Source organism: Hyposmocoma kahamanoa, unplaced genomic scaffold (assembly GCF_003589595.1).
Source record: "Hyposmocoma kahamanoa isolate Upper Pololo Valley unplaced genomic scaffold, ASM358959v1 244, whole genome shotgun sequence".
NCBI lineage: Eukaryota > Metazoa > Arthropoda > Insecta > Lepidoptera > Cosmopterigidae > Hyposmocoma > Hyposmocoma kahamanoa.
In genome coordinates, this window is record NW_020653761.1 from 2,121,627 (window position 1) to 2,147,103 (window position 25,477).

At 35.2% G+C, this 25,477-nt stretch overlaps 2 protein-coding genes across 2 annotated transcripts in view; one reads left to right on the plus strand and one right to left on the minus strand.

Annotated features, from left to right (window-relative positions):
- Positions 1-5,699, minus strand: part of LOC113228835 (homeodomain-interacting protein kinase 2) — a 213,946-nt gene extending 208,247 nt beyond the window's left edge. Inside the window, exon 1 of the mRNA XM_026462242.1 lies at positions 5,251-5,699. The gene's annotated coding sequence lies outside the window, so the exon portion shown is untranslated. The remainder of the gene's footprint in view (positions 1-5,250) is intronic.
- Positions 1-23,030, plus strand: part of LOC113228825 — a 33,731-nt gene extending 10,701 nt beyond the window's left edge. Inside the window, exons 2-16 of the mRNA XM_026462229.1 lie at positions 5,444-5,520; positions 17,188-17,375; positions 17,581-17,762; positions 18,095-18,605; positions 18,801-18,951; positions 19,455-19,605; positions 19,746-19,851; positions 19,942-20,018; positions 20,177-20,271; positions 20,335-20,455; positions 20,659-20,897; positions 21,062-21,259; positions 21,515-21,614; positions 21,896-22,019; positions 22,695-23,030. Coding sequence (XP_026318014.1) covers positions 5,444-5,520; positions 17,188-17,375; positions 17,581-17,762; positions 18,095-18,605; positions 18,801-18,951; positions 19,455-19,605; positions 19,746-19,851; positions 19,942-20,018; positions 20,177-20,271; positions 20,335-20,455; positions 20,659-20,897; positions 21,062-21,259; positions 21,515-21,614; positions 21,896-22,019; positions 22,695-22,838 — 2,464 coding nt within the window. The 3' untranslated portion in view covers positions 22,839-23,030. The remainder of the gene's footprint in view (positions 1-5,443; positions 5,521-17,187; positions 17,376-17,580; positions 17,763-18,094; positions 18,606-18,800; positions 18,952-19,454; positions 19,606-19,745; positions 19,852-19,941; positions 20,019-20,176; positions 20,272-20,334; positions 20,456-20,658; positions 20,898-21,061; positions 21,260-21,514; positions 21,615-21,895; positions 22,020-22,694) is intronic.
- The last annotated feature ends 2,447 nt before the right edge of the window (positions 23,031-25,477 follow it).

Consider the following 25,477-nt stretch of genomic DNA (forward strand, 5'->3'; position numbering starts at 1 on the left):
TCACAATAACTTGATATATGTACCATGATAATAAAAACGTCGTGATATTCAATAAAAATATTAGAAATCAAGTTATTTACTTTGGAACTACAGCCCAAGCTCTCTTACTGTGAGAAGAGGCCTGTGCACAAAAGTGGGAGTGTTTTCATATAGGCTAACTATTTAGATATAATATAAAATATATAAGACTGTGGTACTGCAGTCTTAGGTCTGTTTGGGATTTCTCAACAGAAGTTTCGTAGGAGTAGAGCTCCTTGTGAAACGGTTCGTCCAGGGAAGTAATGCCACCTTACCTATTTCGGCCGCCAAGCAGCAATATGAGCATTACTGCGTTCCGGTTTAGAAGGGTAAGGGAGCTGGTGACTTTACAGGCACGTGGGACTTGTTAATTTATGTCTTAAGGTGATGGGCGCAGTGGCAGTGCCACGCAGACCTTTGAGATTTAAAGGTATGAGTGGCACTGCAATAGCTAAGAACAAGCGAGTTGTTCGTCCCGACATTTGGTATCATAAAAAAATGTGCTACTTTTGTGCATTACTTTGGTGAACAATGACTTTGAATAGTTATTTAAAAATACACACACGTTACGTTTGAATGTGATACAGCGACGAGATGTGATGACTGATGTGAGTATAATATCATTGGATATGACAGTCGAATGTGTAACGTGCACGTGACGTTGAACACGCTTTCTCGCGCGTAATTAGTATGCAAGTTGGATCTTTTAACGTGAATGCAAAAGATTTTTCGACGTTTTTCAATAATAATGGGATCACGCATGCCTTTTAAACGTATTTTATATGTGTGTATCAGCATTTATTCATTATGTACGTGGGTACGGAACGTAAGTGTGATGCGTGAAAGGGAACGGAGCGTGAGAAAAAAGAACAGCAGCAGAGAGAGAGGGCAGATAGAAAAACAGCGATGAGAATAGGACGCGTGCAAAAGTTGTTAAGTTGTATTTTTAAATTTAATAAAAGGCGAGTTTATTGTAATGAAACTGCAGTTTATTTAGAAGTACCACAACTACCTATCTACATATAGACATAATATACATCACATCCTTTTCCCATCGATATGTAAGTAGAGACCATATTCATCTACTTACTACAATCCAGACACACATCGTTCACCTCAACGCTCATCAATACTTTCACAAGCTTTCGCCAGTTAAGACCTGGTCTTTCTTTAGGAGGTCCTTAATTCGACACTGGTAAGTTCGACTTGGTCGGCCCTTTGCAACTTGCCCGCTTACACTCGCTTCATAAATTTATGTCGTAAATCTATACGGCATTTCCAACCAGGAACCAAATATCCTCTGAGTTGTTAAAAATTTTGTGGGAAGAAAAGCCTTTATGGGATCAGTTTGCCTTGTATATCTAACATACAGAAAACGCAGTTAATTTTTTAACAAAAGTTACAATTTCTTATCTCTCAGAGAATAGCAAAAACAACGAAACAAAACCTTCTGTTGCAGATATACATATTTCAAAGTGTTAGCAAATAAATCACACAAGAAAGCAGTGCATTAGAAAGAGTATAACAAGCGGTCTATATTTGTGGAATTTATTAGTCTCCTCTATCTTTACGCCTTTTGTGGTGACATCAGGTGATTACTAAGTATCATAAATATTATTTTATATATTGCCATATAGAAACCTTTTATACCAGTGCCTCTACTAGACTTGTGTCTATATCGATAGATGTCTATAGGAACCTTGGATAAATATTTCACAATTTTGTACGGCAAATTGTTCAACGTACCCTAGCGTTGGCAAGAAGATGTAACATTTATTAGTGCTCATGGTACCGGCTCAAAAATCCCACATCCCATTTCAGGGACCAAAGTAATTTGGTAAATGCTTAACTCCGGCCCTTTCCGTCGGCCAATATTTACGACAGGGCATGATCTACAAAACTAATCGCTTCGCATTAATTAGTAAATATCGTTGTTTAGATACAATTAAACTTCCACGAGTAACACTGTACTAAGGTACTCAAGATTCTTAAGAAAATCAGCAACAACACGTATCACAAGAGTTGCGACAGTCTTCATTAAAAAATACAATACCATTGCCGTTATGCGTTTCGGCTTTTGTGCAACGTCTTGGTCGCAGTACATGCGTGTAGTAAGCAGTAATACAACTCAGCTTATTTTTTATTAACAAATGTGCTAGACAAATTTGTTTTTGTAGTATAAGCACCACAATACGAAGCGCGTACGTGACGTTAGATGAAATCGATTATCGAGGAAAAGGCAATTTTCAAAAAATACATTATTAGACAAACTCACGCGCAATAAAATCGAAACTAACAGAATATGAAATTATTTTTTTTTCTTTCGTACTTATGTAAAATGTCGTTGGTACATTTATAAAGGCTTTAATACATTTCAGGTTCTAGCTGTATTACAATTGATTATACAAGTAAAAGTTTGAAGTTGATCCTATACTATTGGCTCCATTTATTATCCAAATATGTAATTTAAAATATGAATGCTTGTTGACAATCATACCTCCATGATTGTCAACTACCTATGTGTATTATAATACAAATATTTTTTTATTAGAGGCATAACTAATACAGAAGTTAACAAAAGGCAACAAAACAGTTAATGGTGCTGGCTTGACAAAATTGACAACAGAACATTTTTCCAACAAGCCCTTAGTAATATTTCACATTGTAGATGCATGTTTTGTCATCATATTCATATATTTTTTAACTTGCAGTTGTTGAAGAAAAAAAAAAAAAATTAAATTGAGTTTTGAAAGGCCCGCTCAGGAAATTGTTGTCTGTTAGACGTACTTCATGAACAAAAACTGATATTATGTTGGATGAATTAATTGGTGTCAAGTTTTTTTTGTTTAATGGCTTTGGGTGCGTGCTATTAAGAGATTTTTTACTCATTATTCGAAGTTATTGTTCAATATTTTTTTAATGTAAATATATCTCTCACATTTACTTTTCCATAAACAGTATTTTCTAATATAATTTATACTTTACTAGGTGGTTAAATTATATTATGTACAAAATAACTGAAAACACACAAATACAAATAAGTTTAGAATTGGTTTTTCTCATCACTAGTTGTGACGATAGACAGAACAAACAACATTAAATAAAAGAAATAGATATGTTATAGATTTGATGTAGATTCTATTTCAGTCATAAAAAATATATGTGAAAAAAGTTGCCATTGTTAATTGCAATCCTATTGTAGTTCATTCTTGTTCTAGTTGAAGTACTTTTAACCATGAATGTACTTCGATAACGGTGTCCGCGACATTTCACGATCGGCGTCGGCCGTGATTTCCAATCTTTGGCCTTTGGGAGAAGTGGTCATATTCAGTCATTTTCTAAAGCAACATAATCACACTAAAGTTTATAAAGTTCATGGCAACAACCATGATATATAATCGTGTCTATATATGTATTTAAATTTTTAATACTAAGTTAATATGTTTTGTTAATCTCTTAGCATTTAGATAGACCTTGAAATTTTAATGAGCAAAATAGAATGTATTTTAAGGACAATCAATTGGTTAAGTATTTCTTAACCAAGAAAATGATGCATCAGATAATTTAGGTTTTAGGTCAAAGAGACCCACAACAAAGCTTTGTTCAGCTTTTGATAACGGGACTTAAAGACTATTTTCTTCGTGACATTTTAGTCTAACTGTAGAATAGAATAAAATATGTATATTCGCTAGAATACAGTAATTACATAGGTCTTAAGTAAAATTAGATACATTGCATTCAACCTGCAAGCAGATATGCAAATATTAATGGGATTTAACGTTTAGTTTCTGTAGTTTCAAATTAATGTAATAAATTTGTAAATTCTAAGTATTCTTTATTACTATAGAAGCAATGTGTCAAAAGCCATTTTGTCAAATGTAATTTACAAGTGTATCCTTGTAACAATTTAATTTAGTTTGGTAATTTATTGTAAATAATTACACATGTTGGTACATGTAGTGTAGACAGCAAATTTTTCTTCACAAAGGAAATACTTCCTTATAGTTTGTAACACACACCTAGCACTGACAGATTTGTGCAAAAGTTTTATAAACATAAACGTCTTATATTGCATCCTGTATATTAAGTAAATAAAAGTAAAAGTGGTCTTTGAAAGATAGAACTGTCACTACACATTCTTGTCATATATTATTAAAAGTAAGTGTATAATAATACAATAACATTGTGCTATTATTTTTAAAATTTCAATATGAATTTAAAAAAGGAAAGAATTACATAAATACAAAACAATACTGAAAATATGAGTGGAACAATATTATTTTGTAATGCTTGGATTGATTAGTTCTGGTCTTGAAAATCAAATAAACAGCCGTGAATATGAAACACTATGATTACTTCACTGCAAATACATTGATATTTTCAAAATAAGTAAGAGAGAGAAGCAAATGTCAGTTTTTACTTGATTGTTCACACCTTGACTTCTCCCTCTACTGGGTATATGCCGTACATATCTTCCAATGGGGGATCTTACACAAGTGTCACCTATCCACGGCCTGCGACTTTAACAATGTTGTCTACCCATAACATTCTTTACTTATATAACCTAATTAAGTTATTTTTAATGACAGAACCAACTTATACAGCAATAACTACTTATTTTTTTTAATATTTAAAGCTTATTATTATTTTATTAAATACTAGAAAAAGAGTTATAAAGAAAAACATTGTATTTAAATTTAAATTTTGTGTTTGAATAAATTTTGTAAATAAGGATTGTTTAACTTTTTGAATCACTGTTCTTTGGCGATTATACTATCGAATATTTGAAGAAATAAAAATAATTTTGTTGTTTGGATTATTTTAAACTCAAGAGTATGGAAAACAAACACAGTTATATTCCATAATACTTATTCTATTACTCTTCTTGTACCTAGCGGACTTGTCATCAGTTAAATTATTAATTAAAACAGGCAAAGGTATGTTACGGCACTTAAGAATCACAGAAAGCAATCAACCTTATCAAAAATAACATACAACGATATTTCGACTAACTCATTCCACCATCCACGTAAACAAATCGAAAATAAGATTCCAATAAGAATTGCAAAGGATTATTTCTAAAAATAAGCAGTGTCATATGTTTACGACGCATGACATCGCGGTAGCGGGTTGAAATCAACACCACAAGCTAAAATTAACAGCAACACGATCGAAAGTACGTGCCACCACCCAGCAAGTAACAAGAAAATAAAAAAGTTATAACAAACTCACACGTCGCAAGTGAGCGTTTAGTTTCACTGTAGAAACACGTAGAGAGCACCCAACCGACACACCGTACTTCGGCGGGAACCAGTACTTTTCCACTAGTGTTTCTACACCCGGAGACCACTCTAACTTATCAAGGACCTTCCTCACCTCTCGAAGTCAGGTTTCTGACAGTATGACCCCACTATCATGCTGAAAGAAGCACACGAAAGCGGACAAAGGGTCCTTCAAAACACAGCCATTTTGAAACAGTTCGAACGAAATGTTACGTGTATCGCGAGTATACAGTGTTTTATGCACCGAAAGTAGGAAACTTTGCTAACCGTTCGCACTCATTTTGGATTCTTAACACAATAAAAAATATCACTAAACATTTCACACACTTTTCTGTACGATTTCACTTCATACTTTCGCACACACCCGTTTACGTCGCACAAAGTCCGTCGAACGGCAGCGACGAACTCACTGACACGAATGGAGTAACGAATGGTGTGATTGGTCGAAAACGCAAACGTCGATATTGCCATAATAATACCTACGTTTCTTACCAACCACGATTTGACGTTTTGCCATTATTATTGGTGAAATAATAACATTTTCGTAGTTCCCTTCCTTTTAAATGATAAACCAATAAATATTTGTGTTACAGTAAAAACAAACTGTAATTTAAATCTACAATTTAATTTTGCAATTAAATGTATCATGAAGGTCGAAGATGATTAAAAAAAATGAACGAATCAAGTTCGGTTCTGTAATCGCGACCAATATTCAGACGAAAGTCGGTAGAATATTTATTGACTGCAATCACTAGCTACTCGCAAGCGGGAAACAATTTTGTCGTTTTACTCCGTCTTCAAAAAAGACAGACTAAAGGACTATCCACACACATCAGGGCCGTGCCCGGGATATGCTAGTTTGTATGAACTGCGGGCCCGTCGCGGCGCCGACCCGGACACGGCCATGTGTGAATGAGTTCAAACAAAATATACGCAACGATATTTTTTGAGCCCCTGACGGAGCACGGCCCGTCCACGTCCCGGATATCTGTAGATAGACGATAAGACAAATTGAACCGCCCACGCGCTCTACCCAAAGAACTTCCAATTAGTAGAAAGAGTAATTAATTTAGCAACACAAGTTTTTAGCATAGACAAGTTTGGGTATTTTATCAGACATAGTTTTTTGATATTTTAATTTTTATGTAAAAGTGCAATTAATTTTTTTTTCTGGTATTATACAAACATTTTAAAATATTTCCATTATTAACAATTATTATTATAAAATCCGCTTTACCCAGAAACTTCAATTAAAAGTGAACGATAAAAATCACAATCGCTTATTAAAGCGCTACTAAAAAAACATCTTCACTTCCCATTGTTAATGGTCACCTGCGCGCGTTTTTCAACCTGGTTGCTAGGCGACATGATAATAATCGGATCAGCAAAGTAGATGCACACAGTATTATTTCAACAATTTTGGAAGTTGGTTGACTGCACAATGAATAACGTACATCGAATCGTGTACCCGGGCACAAATAGTCTTTCCTAGAGTGTACTAAACGAAATTTTGATAGTATTTATTAACAATACTTGAAAAAATGAATTTAAAATTTATTAAGTGTTATCGGTTCATGAATTCAAAGTGCATTATATTTTTTTCTACAAACTTTTCAGAGATTTAAAGTGTTATTTTAGGAAAATCCATCGTCATGTTAAGTAAACGTATAGTTTTAAGTTTATTACATTGTTTTATTTCTTCCGTTGCTGGCGATTATGTTGATGTGGAAAAAAGTAAGTACTTTCTTATGTTTGCAACATAACATTTATATAAAAACGATTTATTTTAATTAAATTACATTTTTACGGCGGGAGATCTTGGACGTTACGACCAAGAGTTGTTGTGTCTCGAAAATAATATATAATATAAGAACCAGTAAACATTATTCAGTATTAAGATTTAGATGCTAACACAGAATAAATTACTCAACAAATAAAAAGCTTGTTAGACTACCAGATTTCAAGGGACCCTAAATTCAAATTAAGAAGGTGTAATAGAACTTTGAGAGCAAGTCCCGAATTTGGGCGATTTATTTATAAGTAAATCAGAGCGGGGCGTTAAATTAGGGGCCACGCCCACCCTTAAGTAGGGCCCTGGAAATCGGGTAGTATTAAGCATTACATTAGGGCGCCTAGAAGAATGTTACCATTTTAGAAAATATATTTTTGAAGAGGTTCGGACACTACTACTTTAAATGGTGTTGTCTGCTGAAATACCTGCGCATCCTAATTAATTTGGCTAAAAATTTTTCTTCTCATTGTGTCGATGCTTCTTTTATTCTATTAGACTATATTGACTTTAAATGGTATGTTGCCACCTTGACTGCGTTATTCTATACCGCCACGCGACCTACCTGAGTGCGAAGTCGATTCAGGGAATTTTTAAACATAATACCAAGTGTCCGGACGAACAAGTTGTGTTCTACAACAGTTGCAACGCACTCAAAGTTTTAAATCGCAAAGATCTGAGGGGCCACTGCTCCCTACCGTAGCCGTTTCGCTTACCACCAGGCGCACGACTTGTTCGTCCGTTTCTTAATATTATTAAAAGTCCTTGAATCGACTTCGCACTCAGGTAGGTCGCTGCGGAGACGAAATGTGTAATGGGTGTTCAGGGATTCTAGTCTAACTTAATGTGCCTGCGGTATAAAAGAAAAGAAGCATTACAAGCAATAAAAGAAGCGACACATTAAGAAGAAAAATGTTTAGTCAAACGTATAACTATTTAACTAACTATTTTTAATTTATATTAATTAAAATGTGCAGGTATTTCAGCAGACAACAACATCTTAAAGTAGTAGCTTCCGAACCTCTTCAAAAATATATTTTCTAAACTGGCAATGTTCTTCCAAGCACTTCCTTTTAAACCCTTAAACACTACCCAATTTTCAAGGGCCCTACTTTAAGGGTAGTCGTGGCACCTAGTTAGGGGATAATTTCAAAAAGATTTTTCTGACGATATTCAATAGCAACTGTTCACCAATTCGTTGGAAGATGCCTTCAAGTTACTGAACTGGAATGGACTCGGCATCAACATTAATAGCAAGTACATCCCTCACCTACGATTTGCTGACGATATCGTGGTTAATGCAGAATCGTTGGAAGAACTTGGCACCATGGTCGGTGACCTTAATATAGTTTCCCGGCAGGTGCGTCTAAAAATGAACTTTGACAAAACGAAACTTATGTCGAATGTCCATGTCGTACCCACTCCTATAACAGTGGGAATCTCTACTCTCGAAGTTGTTGACAAGTATGTCTACCTCGGACAAACAATCCAATTAGACAGGGCCAACTTCGAGAAAGAGGTCAATCGTCGACTCCGACTCGGTTCGGCCGCTTTCGGGAAGCTCCAGGACGTCTTATCGTCCGCAATACCGCACTCCCTAAAGACAAGTCTTCGAGCAGTGCGTGTTGTCAGCGATGACCTACGGCTCTGAGATGTTGTCACTTACTATAGGTCTCATAAAAAAAGCTCAAAATCACTCAACGAGCTATGGAGCGAGCAATGCTCGGCATTCCCCTACGTCATCGACTCAGAAATGAGGAGATCCGTCGAAGAACGAAAGTCACCGACATACCTCGAAGTATTGGCAAGTTGAAGTGGCAGTGGGCAGGGCACATAGTTCGTAGAACTGACGGCCGTTGGGGCAGAAAGGTTCTTGAATGGAGACCACGAATCGGAAAGCGTTCAGTGGGACGGCCCCCTACTAGACAGACGGATGACCTGATAAGAGCGGCGGGTAATCGGTGGATGCACGTCGCGTCTAATCGGCTGGTCTAGAAGTCTTTGGGGAGACCTATGTTCAGCAGTGGACATCTTCCGGCTGATATGATGATAATGATTCAATAGCAGGTTCAATAAAAAACCTACCTAATTATAGTGTATTCCAATAGAATTGTTTGTTTACGTCCACTCTCTATTCTATTGGAATAGACTATAGTCAATATGTTGTTATGTCAAACAATAATAAAAAAAAATTCATTGATAATTTAAACGAATAATAGATAAGCCATTTGGCACTTTTTTCAATCAACAAGTTATTGAATATCGCCCGAATAATCTTATGGAAATTATTCCGTGTGCAGCGCGACATAACTGTTACGTAAACTGTCACTCCTCGCGCATCGCGAAGCTACTTCAGGAACCGACTCAGTTAAGCGGTAGGCATTGTAGTAAATATTTTTTTTAAACTTAAATAGAAAAGTTAAAAATGTTCACATTATACCTAATTTGTTTTATGTAGTTCGTATTATTTTTATGTTATAAAATATAAAAGCAATTTTGAAATATGATACATGTAACTTTATTATATCAAGGGTAGGTACGACATATATTTTATAGATTAAGGTGTCCTGTGAACAACAACATCAATTATCATACTCAATCAAAGCAACGGTCATCCCGTTCTCATCACATGACATGACGTCACGGTCGGGTGGTCTTCAACATCACCAACATCCGCTAACACAATGTGCGACAAAGGATACCCACCACGCTAGAAATCACCAAATTATGTTTGCTGGTGGACAAAATATAAACATAAAAAAACCATTGAAATTTGGACTGTGACAAATTGGTTTTACATGCCTAGAAATTGAAATTATTTTCATTATAACTGGAAGCAGGGTCTACATTATACGTACTTTAATTCCCACGCTTGATTATGTTGACTTTCTCACTGGAAACACAATGAAACAGAAAGATTCTTTGGGAATTCGAAATATAAACTACAAAACTATAATATAGGATGTCTAAACTTTGATGTTTTCATAATCTGGTAATTTTAATTATTTCCATGAAATAGATTTGTTGACAATGTTGCTACGAGCTGCACGAATAAATTGGTTTCACTGAACACGCCCGCGTGAAACCGCGCTATTATATGCCTTTTTGTATCTACCTACTGTTTAACATACAGTGGAATACGTATGTAGTTCGTACAATACATTAGTGAGTTTTTATTGTACCGAAAACCTGGTTAATGACAGGATGTGTCAGCACATTGACCTATTTTAAATTTCTCGTTTATTTTCCGATTGTATCCAATCGATGGTATACTTACAAGGAAATGGTTCGTATGTCAGGAATAGAAAGAAAATACAATCGTATTTTCTTTATTGACTCGGTATAGTATGTGCAATTCTCGATTAATATTCTACTATGTGCTGTTAATTTCTAAAATTCTTTACATTTAATTGAAAAAGTATGATATGTAGACTGTCCGTGTCCGTAGCTACATGTTGACCCGTAGTTTCGTATGATTCCGTTAAAATTACACCCTTACCTATTTCTACTGCCAAGCAGAAATATAAGCATTACTGCGTTTCTGTGTTGAAATTACAGGCACATGAGACTTGTGAACTTAAGCCTCAAATCATTGTGATTTAAAGCTCTGTTATTGGACAGGCATGTTGCTTATGGACAGGCGCTTACCATTAGGCACAGGACTATTCGTCCCATCGCTTGGTGTCATAAAATATGCAGCTTATGGATCAAGTACGCAGCGAACTTACAGTGACCTACGAGTCCAATATAATAATACCTAGGTTTCTGGTGAGGCTGTAGTGCATTCGGGATGTACGCGGCAGCGCGGGCTCATCCACCTTTGAGATGAGAAAATGTTACGCAGCCGGACTCGTCCAGCTCCTCGCTAGAACCAACTTACTCCTGAGGCTGTACGCCGATTGATGGGATTTCCAACTCTCCACACTTACTCCCAACTCTCCACCAATATAAAAAAAGAAAGTCTATTATTATTGTTAATAACCGGTGGTGACCGGCCATATTTTAATTAGGGACCATACTCATTAATGAAATTACTTGGTAAAAAACATTTTGGTTAATTTTCATGTTGTCACCTTTTAAATATGTTTTATTTAAAGCTTTTTGATATCACCAGTACCTACGATTCAAATGTCGTCGGCATATTATGTTCTACTCAAAATACAATACATACATATAAAAAATAAACTGAGACAACATTTTTAAATAAAATAAAGCACTTTACTAATTCGCGTCCAATGATATTACACTTGTTTCGCGTCTATTTTGGTTTTTCAAACAAACAGTCAACTGAGACCATGGGCCTTGTAAGAACCTGAGTTTTTGTTTCTTTGAAAAAACAAAAACACACAAATTAGATCCATAAAAAATAGATTACATTTCCAATGTGTAGAAATCGCGAAAACTTAAAAAAAATATATTAAAGCAGTACTGTACATATACAGGGTTATTGTTAAAATACAATTTTTTAAACCGACTTCAAAAACCCAGGAGGTTCTCAATTCGACCGTATGTTTTTTTTAATGTATGTTACGCGATAACTCCGGATAATTTGTGAACCGATTGTGATGATTCTTTTTATGTTGGAAAATATCCTCTAAGGGTGGTAAACTAGGGGATGAATGACTTTTGATGTTGGTTTTTATAGTACTGAGATTATACAATATCTATTTTAGTAACACTATTGAGCTACACGCCTGTCCATATTGCGATGCCACTTCTGAGTGTACAGGCGTTTTCATCACAAAGATCCTACTGCTCACGTCACCATGAGACATAAGTTGACAAGTCCCATGTGCCTGTAATTAACCTCGCAGGACTATTTTACTAATACCATAAACAATAAAAGTATCGTTCCATGACTTTTTACAAAAAATAATAAATTTACCAAAAATAAACTTTTTGTTGTACTATCTGACATTTTTAGATCTGTTTGGTAGTAAAGGAAGTTCAAACGTGCAAGCGTCCTCCGCGATGACTCCCACCCCCGTCCTGAACAGAGTTATTATCGTTTAGAGCGGTCTATTTAATTATATTTTCACTTCTCATGCTCTTAAAGTTCGTATTTATGCTGGGTGTAGGCTGCATAAAATAGAATTTTATGCTCTAGTGCATAAAATAAAAAAACCATCACATTAAATATGTCTAATTGTTGTACTTTATCATTCAATTTTTATTAAATAATCGTTTGTTTGTAATATTGCTGTTTAATTTCCTCGCAATCGATGTGAAAAGCAGAGTGTATAACTCGTTCATAAAGCCCATTTTACCCTCGATTTAAGTATCCATATCTATATAGGATATACTCGTCTCGGATAAAATAACGCGTTTTATGCACTTGTTGTACAATCTACTATTACTTTTGTATGAATGTAAAATCTGATGAATTATTAAGTCATGGAAAAATAGTTGTTTATGGTGTTAGTAATATAGCCTAGGTAAGCCCAATTGAATGGAAATGAATATGGACACAACTCAACGACTCTTAAACCCGTTCATTGTTAGAGACGAAGTTGGTTGTAACTACGTACCTATTTACTTAACTAAAATTTGATCGTGTAAAACCTTTGTCCAATAGATCCTGTTTCAAAAATATCAGTATAAATATGCAAATCCTGTGTCGTGCCGCCGTTAATAAAGTCGGTGCCACGCAGTGCACGTCGTCATGTTAGGATGGTATATTGGCATTTTCGGAGTTTCCCTTTTTCCCGAACCAACAAAGCACCACTGATAAAACACCCTCTACTTATTTATGGTAACAGCAAAAACTAAATTTAAATTTTCAAAAACAGAATTGCTCTAGAAAATTCAAATTCATACAAAAATATCCGATTGACAGCAATTGTAACGGATACCGAATGTATTTTTTTTCCAAAATTCTTTTTAAAACAGAAGTTTGCTAACATGTCATTTTTAATGTTCTGTTTACATATCTATTCTGTTTCTCTGTTTTCTATACATTCTCCTTCAGGTTTTAATCGCGTCACGCCATCCTTTCTGATCTTCAGCTATTTGCATCTAGGTTTTTCAGTTTACTTTGCCATATTGTTCATCCATCTATGTAGCCCTCTAGTGCCGAAGGTTCTGATATCGGTCCTCGGACCTCGGTCTTCACTCCTGTACTCTTCTGAACCAGATCATCGGTTCTTCATAACTATACACTTGTTGACAAAGCCCTTTTAACGCGCTCCGGGTTCATAACCCCAAATGAAAGATTTTACGTTCATTAGGGTATTAGGGTCATTTCATATGCGTAACACCAGTACCCTTATCAATATTTACAGTGCCGCAGTGTTATCAATAAAATTTCGCATTCAAAGCGATTAACTCATACCCAAATAACTCATAATAGGTACTCAAATTATTAAGGGTAATCGTTGATATTTTGTCTGCCAACAGAATTATGGAATGATCTAGGTCGTTTGAATACGTTTCGCTGCAATGAAAATCATTATTTTAAGTTACTATTCGTACCCCAAGAAAGCCACTTCTGATCATACGTTAAAAGTACATTAAAACTAATTATACAATTATATATATATAATATATCTGGGGATAGTGCAAGTACGCGTATGAAGCATTGGTAAAAGGCGCGTATCTGCAGTGAACCAATATTTACAGGGATTTAAAGTTATTACTTTGTTATTTCAGTGGCTACGATTTTCATTTTTGGACAGTAAGCATTAATTTTTGTTGTCTACGAACTGATAACAATAGATTCCCGTAAATCACGCTAATTTGTTTGCCACGCATTTGCATTTGATTGGGCCACTATATTACCGAAATGGAAACTTATAATCAAATGCCAGTTACGCGTAATTGCTCTATCCCCGACAATATGTGAAATTTTATAAAAAGTTATCGATTAATTTCGTTCGTTCAAACCTAAGCAAGAAGTCAGAGTACAGTGTTTTGTACTTTTTATCCGACTTCAAAAAAAGGAGGAGGTTCTCAATACGTCTGTATGGTTTTTTTTTTGTATTTTTTTTGTATGTATGTTACGCGATAACTCCGTCATTTGTGAACCAATTTCGATGATTCTTTTTTGTTGGAAAGAAGGTACCTCAGATGTGGTCCCATTTAAATTTCAAAAACATATTCCACCTCTACGGGTGGCAAACTAGGGGATGAATGACATTTGAGTACGGTTTTTTTTAACCGGAGGTTAGGTTATATTACAACAAGAACCGTTCGCCAGTTATCAAGGGGGAAAAATATTTTTCGATATAAATCACTTACTTTGTAAAGTAATATATTGGCTGGATAGAACTCTTTAATATCTAATATACAAATACAGTTAAATACATCTTTTTGCGTTTATTCATCTGAAAAATTACAAAAAACCGAAAGCTTCTTTTGTAACTTTTTCTCAAAGAGCTATTTTGAAGTTACAGTGTATTGGTTTGACACGGTAAACCTCTCTCATGAAAAGTTGTCATTTTGCAGATGTCACTTTATTACCCCCAGGGGTGCGACTAATATTTTCTTATTATTATTATTAGACTAATAATTCGAATAGGTTTTCGCAATGATATGACTCATTAACAATGAAACTTTTTTTCTCTCATATATTTGGCAGTTAACTGTGACCATATGGGACCTGTAAAAAGACCGAGACGTTGTTTGAAAAATATTATTACGTGACTTTATCCGAACTTTTGTTTAATTAACCGACTTCAAAACAGGCGGAAGTTCTCAATTCGACTATTTTTTTTGTGTGACGTTACGCCCGCATTTGTGAACCGATTTTGATGATTATTTTTTTTGTTGGAAAGAGAATAGTTCAGCGTTGGTCCCATTCAAATTCGAAGAAAATATTCCACCTCTAATAGTGGCAAATTAGGAGATGAATCTGGTTTCATTAAAAAGTTATAATTTACAATTTTAAGTTTGTGTGTTTAGATATAAGTATTTCGTGTACAAGATCACAGTGGACCTATTTTTCAGCTTAAGCATATAACAGTAAACTAACAAGTATACTGTAAACGCTGTACATATAGGAAAGTACGGAAATGCGTTTTTTCAGTACAAAGCAGTAGCATGGTACGGGCGAGCGCAAACGAAAACGTGAACCGTGAATGCGGTAGAAATCAAAAGCGGACAGCGTAGTAATTTCAAACCTTGACACGGATTTTCGGTTGGTCATTGTGTTTTATTCATTATAAGAATATAATGTAGACCTAAGGTGTATCGCTTCTTTGATTAAATAGTAAATAATTTAGTCAGTGACGGACTAGGTAGGTACTTAATAATCATAAGCATGAGTTTGGCTATTGGTGTTTTATATTTACAATACGACAAATATGTAGGTACGATTATTCTTACATATCGATACCTCCAATGAACAATACGCCTACTTAATTTTAGGACCTGTTCTGTTTTTATTTTGATTTTGTTTCTTTGTTATTTTTTTAATTAGCTTTTTGTTTTTTTTCGTATTTGGTTTTTTGTTTCTTTATTTTTTTTCCTATATGTAAAAAATAAAGTTGTAGTGTTGCTTGGAGGTATCGATCTGTTGCTTGTTAGCTAGGTATTTTTATATCATTTCTACAGAGTAATATTTTACGCATATAAAGTTTTGTTACGCAGTTACCTGCTATTTAACTATGTTGAGGTAGGTAGATACCGAATCCCAGTTCGGCTATTTCTCATAGCCTCACAAATTAATTATGCTGTGTGCAGTTCTGCATATTTTTATTAAAAGCAAATCAGTATTTATTATTATTAGTTTACGTTATCTACAGGATAATATACGTTGTAGTAAATGTATACTAGAAAAGTAAAAAGCGTAAAATTCAGATGAGAATTCTGTTTTTGTTTTTGGGTTATGGATTCTCAGTGGACATTAATTCAATCAGCTGTAATGTTTACCTCATACGTAGAAGCATTTTATAAGATTTTTTTTATAATATCAAGTGACGGGACGAACAAGTCGTGCGTAAGTAAGTGGTAAGCTAGACACCTGTCAATAATATTTACAGTGCCACACAGAGCTTTAAATTACAAAGATCTGAGAGGCATTACCATTGCGCCCGTCACCCTGAGACAAGTTGACAAGTCCCATGTGCCTGTAATTTCACCAGCACCCCTGCCCTTCAAAACCGGAACACAGTAGTGCTGACATTACTGCTTGGCGGCAGAAATAGGCAAGAAGCTCTACTGCTACCATGGCGTAGCAGACCAGCATGGTAACCGTTCGGCCTTGGAGGCAGTTATATTACAATATATTAATTCCTTTTAGAACTGTGTTTTTCATTGTTTTAAGTTTTCATCGCCGTCGATTAAAATTTTAAACCAAGCGCCACAATCGACGAGCGGATAACAGGGAGGGCCAATAAACTTATAAGCTTCGTTTGGTTATTCGGCAGATCACGCGATGTCTACTGAAATGTTTGTCGACGCGTCCTCGTTTTTCGATTAGGAACGATAATATGCTTTTGTTTTACTTTGTTGCTATATAACTTGTAAAAAGAGAGCAAATTATTATGGCAAACGAAGATGTTCGTATAAAAGATACATGTTACATATTTTAAACACCAGGTTCCCAGCTTGACTCTAGTCAACATTAAATGATGTCTGGTAGCGTCTCCATCTTGTGTGGTTATGTTAATACATCAGACAAGCACGAGGGAGGTCTTGGTGCTTTCGGCTTTGAATCTTTTTACCAACGTAGCTGCGGAGTCAGTTTAAATACAAGTGTACAATTTACCTAGTCTAAATTTAAAATCCTGAACTGGTCATACTTATTTGAAGCAGCCATGGGAGAAGAAGGTTGGTTCGGCTAACTCTATCAATTCGTCAGATTATAGGTTACATTCTTCAAGACGACCTCTGTGGTCGAGTGGTTTGCACACCGGTTTTCATGGTTTTGCCATCTCTGAGGTCCCGGGTTCGATCCCCAGCCGGATCAATGTAGAAAAATTGGACTTTTCAATATTATATTGGGTCTGGGTGTTTGTGGTACCGTCGCTGTTTCCGATTTCCGTAACACAAGTGCTTTAGCTACTTACTTTGGGATCAGAGCAACGTATGTGGTGTTATCTAATATTTGTTGTCTATTCATAGCACTAAGTTCATTTAAACAAAGTCTTTTGTCTCCAGTGTACCTCCTATCTCCGGATCAGCATGAGCCTACTCCTCGGTTGGAAGATTTCTTCTGGACAGGGTCGGGCGACGGTCCACCACCACCGCCAGATGCGCCTTTACCAGCCCCACTTGAACCATCCACGCCCATCGTTAAGACCACCACGGTTCTGGCCACCGTATATTTGGACTCTTACCCCCCTCAGGTGAGTTTTTTTGCGATAGAAAAGTAAGTAATGAAGGGTATCAACGATATGAATTAAGTACCTGAGTTTGAGAAAGCAAGTTTAACTTTTCAGTTGATTCTTGTACATATAACTACACAATAAAAATTCGTTGTAAAATCTTCGTAATTATAGTTAAATTATATGTTGAATATCTGCCTGGTTTTGTAATGAATTCTTATTTCAGGCGGTGACAGATAAAACAACAGGAGAATGTGTGATGAACTGTGGAGAACCAGTGGGTCCAGATAGCTTAGAGCCAGAAATACCAGAAGACCGACGGTATTGGCTGCTTACTGTTATACAAGGATCCACTCCTGAAAGCTTACAGTTAAAGCTGGCAAGATTGTACCAAAAGGCGTTTTTGAGGTGAGTAGAGTACCTACCCTACAACATGTACTATAGAAAATAAACGGATAGACCGAGACGGATAGCGAAGTGATTCCATAAGTAACTCCATTTTAAAATTTTACTGCAGATTACTGGAAAGCGAGCGATATGAGACGATTCATGAAGAACAAAAAAGTAAAATTAAGTAACAAGTTCATGAACTTACCGCGTAAGAGATGGACAAGTAAATTATACAGAGACTTTTCGGCCAACTTCAAACTAAATTTTTAGTCTTTTAGCCTTAAGTAAATAAATAATGAAACATTGTTAGTGCTGACTTGTAACAAAAATTTAAATATTCTCAATTTCAGGCAACAAGAACGTCATCTTGGAATCATTAAATCATTAGATGCACCGACGACTAGAAAAAAACACGAGGTGCATTCGTTTATCATTAATAAAGACAATAATTTAAATCAAAGTCCTAATTCAAACACTCCATTAAGATACCTGGATATTCAAAGTTCAGTTGTAAGTTTTACTCCTATGGAGTCTATAGCTGCTACAATAATACCGAATGTAACAAGTCTGAGAACAGCTAAACTATATGCTGCCAATACTGCGATAAACAATGATACAAATTTACAAATAAGACCAACGTATAGAAGCGAAGTTGAATCATGGATATTAGCAACCCCAACAGTTATTGTGGAAAAAAGGGAAATCATTGATAAAGCGCTCAATAATTCAGAAAGTAAAGAAGAATTAATTGATTTACCTCTAGAAGAAGATGCGAGTAATGAAACGTTACTTTTTAAGAGGGAGATTATAAAACCAGAGCAGCAACCACCGGTACAGGTTTACATCCAGAATATTACTGAAGTAAGTATTAAAACACGTTATAAATTTAAAATTCCTGAACAACGCTTGCTACTATGAACGTATAACGTTAAATTGCGATTTTAAAATCATCCCCTACGAAAAATTTTGCGGGAAATTGACTAAAGAACATAAACTATTTAATAAGACCAAGAAAACTATCTCTAAAAACCAACAATAATTAATTACTGTTCAAAGACTCCAGAAACAGGCAGCGTACAAATCGTCTATGTAGTATTGGTGGGAGGCAGGGCAGTACCAGCGGCTGTTGCTGCTAGAGATATGAGGCTGGTGAGGGATGCTGAAGTAGCGAGAGAACTAGGCGCTGTTGTCACTACTAAAGCTGAACGTGAGTATTTAGCAACAAGAAAACATGGTTTTATAATTGAACCCTGAATGTTTACATCTTACCTCAAAAATATTGTTCAGGAACTTAATATCTTACATAAATAACGTTGTGCAATTTCGATTAACTGCTAGCAAATATCACCGTCCAATCCCAAAAAAGAAAAAGCCTGTTACTATCGTTTTTATCTAAATAACAAATATTACATAGCACTAAAATGGAATTAAAAAGCAAATAATATACTAAATATGCGTAATATTGTGAAATGGGGTAACGAAAAAAATTTTCTACTTTGAACCTCTCCTCTTAAATGCGGAAAATGCTACCTTCAGGTCACCGGAGGATTTAATGATGTGACCTAAATGCTCTTTAGCGCGAAGTATAAATTATGATAATGTTACATAACACGAAAACCGAAAACTTAAAAAGCCTAAACACATGTGTAATAACACCATTCTATGGTACATCTTTAACTTGCCAGGCTATTTTTTTATAAAATTTGTCAGCAGCGTACCTGAAAGCAGCCGAAGGGCTAGAAGGCGAAGCAACCACAGCGTCAGGCGTACATGGCACAGAGTTATGGGCACTTGCGATTGGTGCTTCAATAGCTATTCTTCTCATTATGGCATTGTTAATATTACTGTGTCTCGCACATCGGTATGTAATAAAATACATCATTAATTAGATTAGATATTTACAGCCTGCCTTAAAAATTCTACCTTTAACATAAAAATATTTCAACAAAATAATGTTATATAAAAAATGCAATTTATTGAAAATATTGTTTAATGTTGCAGAAAGAAAATCAAATCTGCAGCATCCCTTAGAGCGTACAGAAACGAACTAATGAGAGAAGCTGAAAGAAACCAGTTGAAACAAGTTCACGAGGAAAAGGATGGCAAAGTAAGCATTATTGTATCTTAAGAAGAATGATATTTTTTGTATTTTAATCTAAGAATCCTTAGTGAACTTTAAGGTTTAATATCTTTCCAGTTGATCAGCGTTGTTTCTCCGAGTAGAACAAGACCTAGTAGCACTCTTCTACCAGTTTACAGAGCAGGAAGTTCAGGGTAAGTACAGTTTTACTATCGTATTTTATGACAATTTTATGCATAAATAATGGATAATAGATAAACTCGTAGGAGTGTAGACAAGTGCAACTCAGATAGATTATTGCGATACAAGTTTATTTCTTGAAACAAACTGGTCATTTTCGGAACATTTTCAGGTCAACATCTTCGTCAGGAGTATCAGAAGTAGCTACTGCTCTACGTCGCAGACAGAAGAAGCCTCACGCCTTAAGGATGCCACAAAAAAAGAGAGGTGTGTAATCTGACAAAATCTTAAACCTTGCGTTATGTTAAATTAACGAAGCATTTTTTACAGTTGGAACAACAGATAGTCTCCTAGAAGCTGCAGGATTGGATAGTTCAGATAGTGGGCAGCAATCAGTTCCTCTGACACCTACCTCATATCTTTCCATGCCTTCCGTTAATTCTTTCCCAAGGTTAGTACCAATCCTTAGAATTTTAACTTTGTGTTAGTATTTGAATTGTAAATTACAATATATGTAGTGAAGCTTTAACTACTACATCGTTATACTGAAATTCAATCTAATATCCTATAGCTTCATCAGATCAGTCAATGTTATGACACCTATTCAATCCATTTAGAGAAACAAACATCAGTACAATTAACTAATATTTTCAGAGGAAACATAGTAGAACCCCTATCAAGAATTCTCGAACCGGTATCAGTACGTCATCTCGATATAGATTCTCCTATATCTACACCGAAGGATCATCGACCTAAAACGGGAGAAAAGACCAAAGAAGTCGTACCGAGGAGACAAATGGCCTCACAGTTGGTACGACTTGGCAGTATTGATAAAGATCCGGGAGTAATTGGTCCCTTGGTATGGGATTTGCATTGTCAAAGGATTAAAGATGGTAGGTGACATAGTTGCAAAAGTCGAAGAAGTTTTTGTCTCTTGTTGATTTATTGACACTGCGACATGTTATTTATATGTCGTAAACCTACCATAAACACTCATGTGTAAACTCATGTGTGTGCACTCAAATGTCTTTAAATTATATTATAAAACCTGTTATAGCTTCAAAAACGTCAAGTCCAGCAAAATCTACCGCTTCAGTACAAAAACCAGGACCATCTCGTATGAGGCAACGTTTTAACGAACTCATGGATGATGCCTTCACGCTTTTTGGCAGTGCAGGTTCGAGTCCTCCTCCCCAGGAGACTTTTGTTATAGATACTGAGAAGGATAGTGGAGAAAAAGACAAAAAGAAACGAGGTAAGTTGTTAACCATTTCAGAAAGGCTTTTGAATATGTGGATCATAATACTACAATGAATCGATTTACAACAAAATCAATTATAAAACTATAAATTTATGAAGTCACGTGGTGGATGCATGAAACTAAAGGTGATAGTTTATTACCTTAAGTTCTAATTTTTATTTGCTATTGTAAAAAGATTGATAGATGGTGTGCCGCAAGGAACTATGCTGGACCTAATTTAATGTACAGTTTATTCGTTGTTTATTTTAGATGGAGAAAAATTTGCTCAAGCTCGAAATGATAACGTTCGGCTACCAGGTTCACCATACACTGCCCTGGATACTATAAGAGGACGATCTGCAGGTCCTGGGTAAGAACTTTATCCTACTAAATAATTAAATACTCGTTTGCAGTCGCGTAATTTGCCTTGAGACTGAAAAATTAAATTCACATTGATAAATCGCAACTGTACTATCACGTGAAATGCAGTAGAGAGGTAAAACTAAAAAAATAATGCATTCTAAAGAATTCATATAAACCTGAATTCGAGCGGTTCAATAATAGTGCTAAGAGTGGAGTCAATAACTTCTAAACTAACCCATATTGACTTCAAATGTCTTTCAAGTAAACTTTTGAATTGTTTTGTATAAGTACCTCAATTTGCAGCGGATCTGACAGCGCAGGTGCTCTGGATCCTGAGTCTGTTAGACCTCGTACGTCTTTCTCCAGGTCAGTGTTTGAACGTAGGGCTCCGCCACCAGCTAGGGCTTGGGGAGCTACGCCGCCTCATGTAAGTACCCGTACCGATATTGTACCACAAATTAAAGGCAAATATGGGTTAAGGAACAATTTACACTCTCTCCTGAAGCTTTTTATATGATTTCATGTTCACCTTCACTTTTACTTTTATCTAGTCTAGTAGGATGGCCACACCTGGAAATATACAACTTTTGAACACATTAATTTCTTTAATTTGTATCGTAGGGCAGTTACATTGTGCGTAAATTTGTTTAAAAAACTGACTGTTTAGCTGTGGCGAGACGTGAAAATTGTTGTTAGTAAAGCCAGAGCAAAACAAAAAACACCTTAATAAAAAATGATACCTTAAGAAAAAATGGCGTCTTGGCGACACTTAAATACGACTTATTAGCATACAAGGTATTAGTACAATTCATTTCACCGGTTAACTTATTGTACACCTAAAATTTAGCACGTAGTATGTAGTATTTGATAATACGTGGAAAATTTTAGGCAAGCCGGTGAAAATCGAGTTATATGGAAGCCTCGCAGCTGCTGCTTAGCTTGACCTGTGGCTAAGCTGACATTAACCTAAGGCAATTTATACCTTGCCTTCCTTCAATCTCTCCTTCAACATGGTTGTGTCACACAAGGAGCCCAACCAGTTCCTTTTTTATTATCTATGGAAATGATTAAGTACTATTTTTTTCAGTCTCTTACCCGAATGCCGGCGCCCACTGTAAACCCAGCTCTTATACTGGCCGAGGGTCGACTAGCACCAGAAGACCCAGCAATACCGCTCATATCAGCTATTAAAAGCGAAATACAACGCGTCAGAGACTCTGCACAGAAGTAACTTCAAGATTCTCACATTAATTAATTTCGGAAGTGAATTAGTACACTAGTAAAGTCTGCAATTAGTACAATCGGGATAAAAATTAATTCCATCTTAAAATCTTTAAAATAAAGTTGATTTTAGTCAAATATTGGTTAGGTGTTAATGGATTTTGTTGCAGACTGTACACATATTTTAGGAAATTACCAAGTTTGAGACCAAGTATTTACCTGGTGTAATTGTCTGGAACAAATAGCATATTAGAAACACACATATTATCAATGATATTATACTTTGTTTAATGAAAACTTTAAACAAACGATTATAAAAAAATGGTTTGTCTTCATGTGTAACTTAGAATTGATCTCATTATGGGATAAAGAAAAACTAGTTACAAACCAATAAAGCCGCCATTCCAGGCTTCAATTAAAGTACCTAAGAATTTAACGTACAGCTGAAAGATACTAAAAGAAAAAAAAAATGAATAAGATGATTTTGTAATAAAATGTAAATGACAAAATAATATGCACATCAGATATTCATTGTATTTATAAATGAATTTGCGAAAATTTTTGAAGGTTTACGTGTTCTTTGTTATTACATCATGGTGGTTATTTTTTGTTAATACTTTATTTGGGTTATGTACTTTTTATTATAACTGTCTATTATTATATTTACATTTTGATGCCAACTTCTGTAGTAAGGAATAGATTAAGTACAAAATAATGTAGCTAATATTGATTATTGATAAACTTTTGGATGTCACCTTTATGAATCTCTTTGTACAATAATAAAATCTTTGTAAGTTTTATTGTATTTTAATTAACACTGTATTTGGGGCAACTTACGGGTCATCGTCCACTGGGCCGTGTAAAATATAGCTGGAAGGATGAAGTCGCCAAAGACCTAAAGGAACTGAACGTGTTCGAATGGTCGGAATTGACAAGACCGACAGAAATGACGTACTTTGTACTGTCGGGTCGCTGAGCTAACAAAAAAAAAATTAATACTGTTATGATATCTCACCCGATTACGGTAGACTTCCAACAAAAGCTGTGCTATCCAAGTGAGAAGAATGCTTGTCTTTCAATCGATAACTTAACTCGTCGTGAATGCATTTTGTTGCTGATTGTACACATAATCTCCTGGTTTGAGATCATGTTATTACTTGGTGTGATAAACTTTAGAAAGACACTTTAGAAAATTTTAAAAAGTCCTTTAAAGGACTATTTTTAAATTCTCAAAAACTACATTATATTTATTATTATTTGTCACCACCTGGTAACATATTATGGGTTTTTTGTTCATCACCGAAGAAATCATCGTGAGGAAACCTGAACGTTGAAAAAGGTCTCCAATTCGTATTGAGTATGAGAGTATGGGCTCTCGTTAGGGCCGCTTCACATGACGCGCTTTATGCTAACTCGCTTACAACTATACGAATTTAAGGGCCGATTAATATGACAAGCGTTACACGCGTGGCACCGTGTGACCGACCGCCTTCTTACGAATAAAATTCGTGCAATTGTAGTCGTGTGAGCGAATGCACATATAATGCTTGAACCAGCCCTTACAGAAGACCCGTGCTCAACAGTGATGAGAAAACTAAAGACTGAATTTGAATAGCGCAAATTTAGAGATAGTCTCGTATTTTTATAAAAATAAGTGGTTAATGTTCAGGGGGCCTAAAAACGTCGCATTGGCAGAATCATAATAAGATCCTAATACGATCCATATTTCAAATCATCGGTCACTTAATTTACAATTCGCACTCCTCATGGAAGAATGGCGTAAGTGGAATTACGTCAAACATGTTTATTGCTTAATAGATACGGAAAAATATAATATATTAGATTATATATAATATACATATTAAATTATACATAATATATTATAATATATATATTAGATTATAATATAATTTATAATTCTGCAATTGGAGAGAGGATGTGGGTTATATTTTTCTGTATCTAATGGAGCAGTAAACATGTCATTGTTTGACGTAATTCCACTTATGCCATTCTTCCACGAGGGGTGTGAATTCATTTATTATGAATTGCTAACAATTCATCTACTTGATAATGTGATAGGGCGTAAAATGGTCTACTAAATAGGAATAGATGTTATGTCAAACAGCAGAATCGGTTCAAGTTACTCGAAAGGAACATAATTTAACAATTCGTTTAGTTATATTATTTAGAAAATTAATTAAAAATGGCTGATTTAGGGCTATATGAATGGTATTTCGTTCAAAGTCCCATTTAGACTCCTAATTATAGAATCCAATTTATAAACTTAATAAATAAAAGCGTGTATCGTGAACACGTATAGAGAAGTTAATTCTGACAAGTTTGTATTGAAAAAAGTTCTGGCAAAAACCACCTTCAGTGCCCTAACAAAAGGAATTTGTGAGTTGGTTTAGTTATAATTTCGCAAAATGTTAACTTTGTGGATAAGTTTTGGTTTGTAAAATGATGACGTTTCACAATATTGTTTGTGTAGTCAGCAGAAGCAACTAGATCTCAATTGCCGAGTAATAATTTTAAGTAACATTAACAATATTGTTTTGGGTCGTGTCTACTAATTTGTGCGTTACAAAATTGACATAAAGTTACATTTTTGCTACTACGGACAATTTCAATTCCACTCCGTTCTGCGGC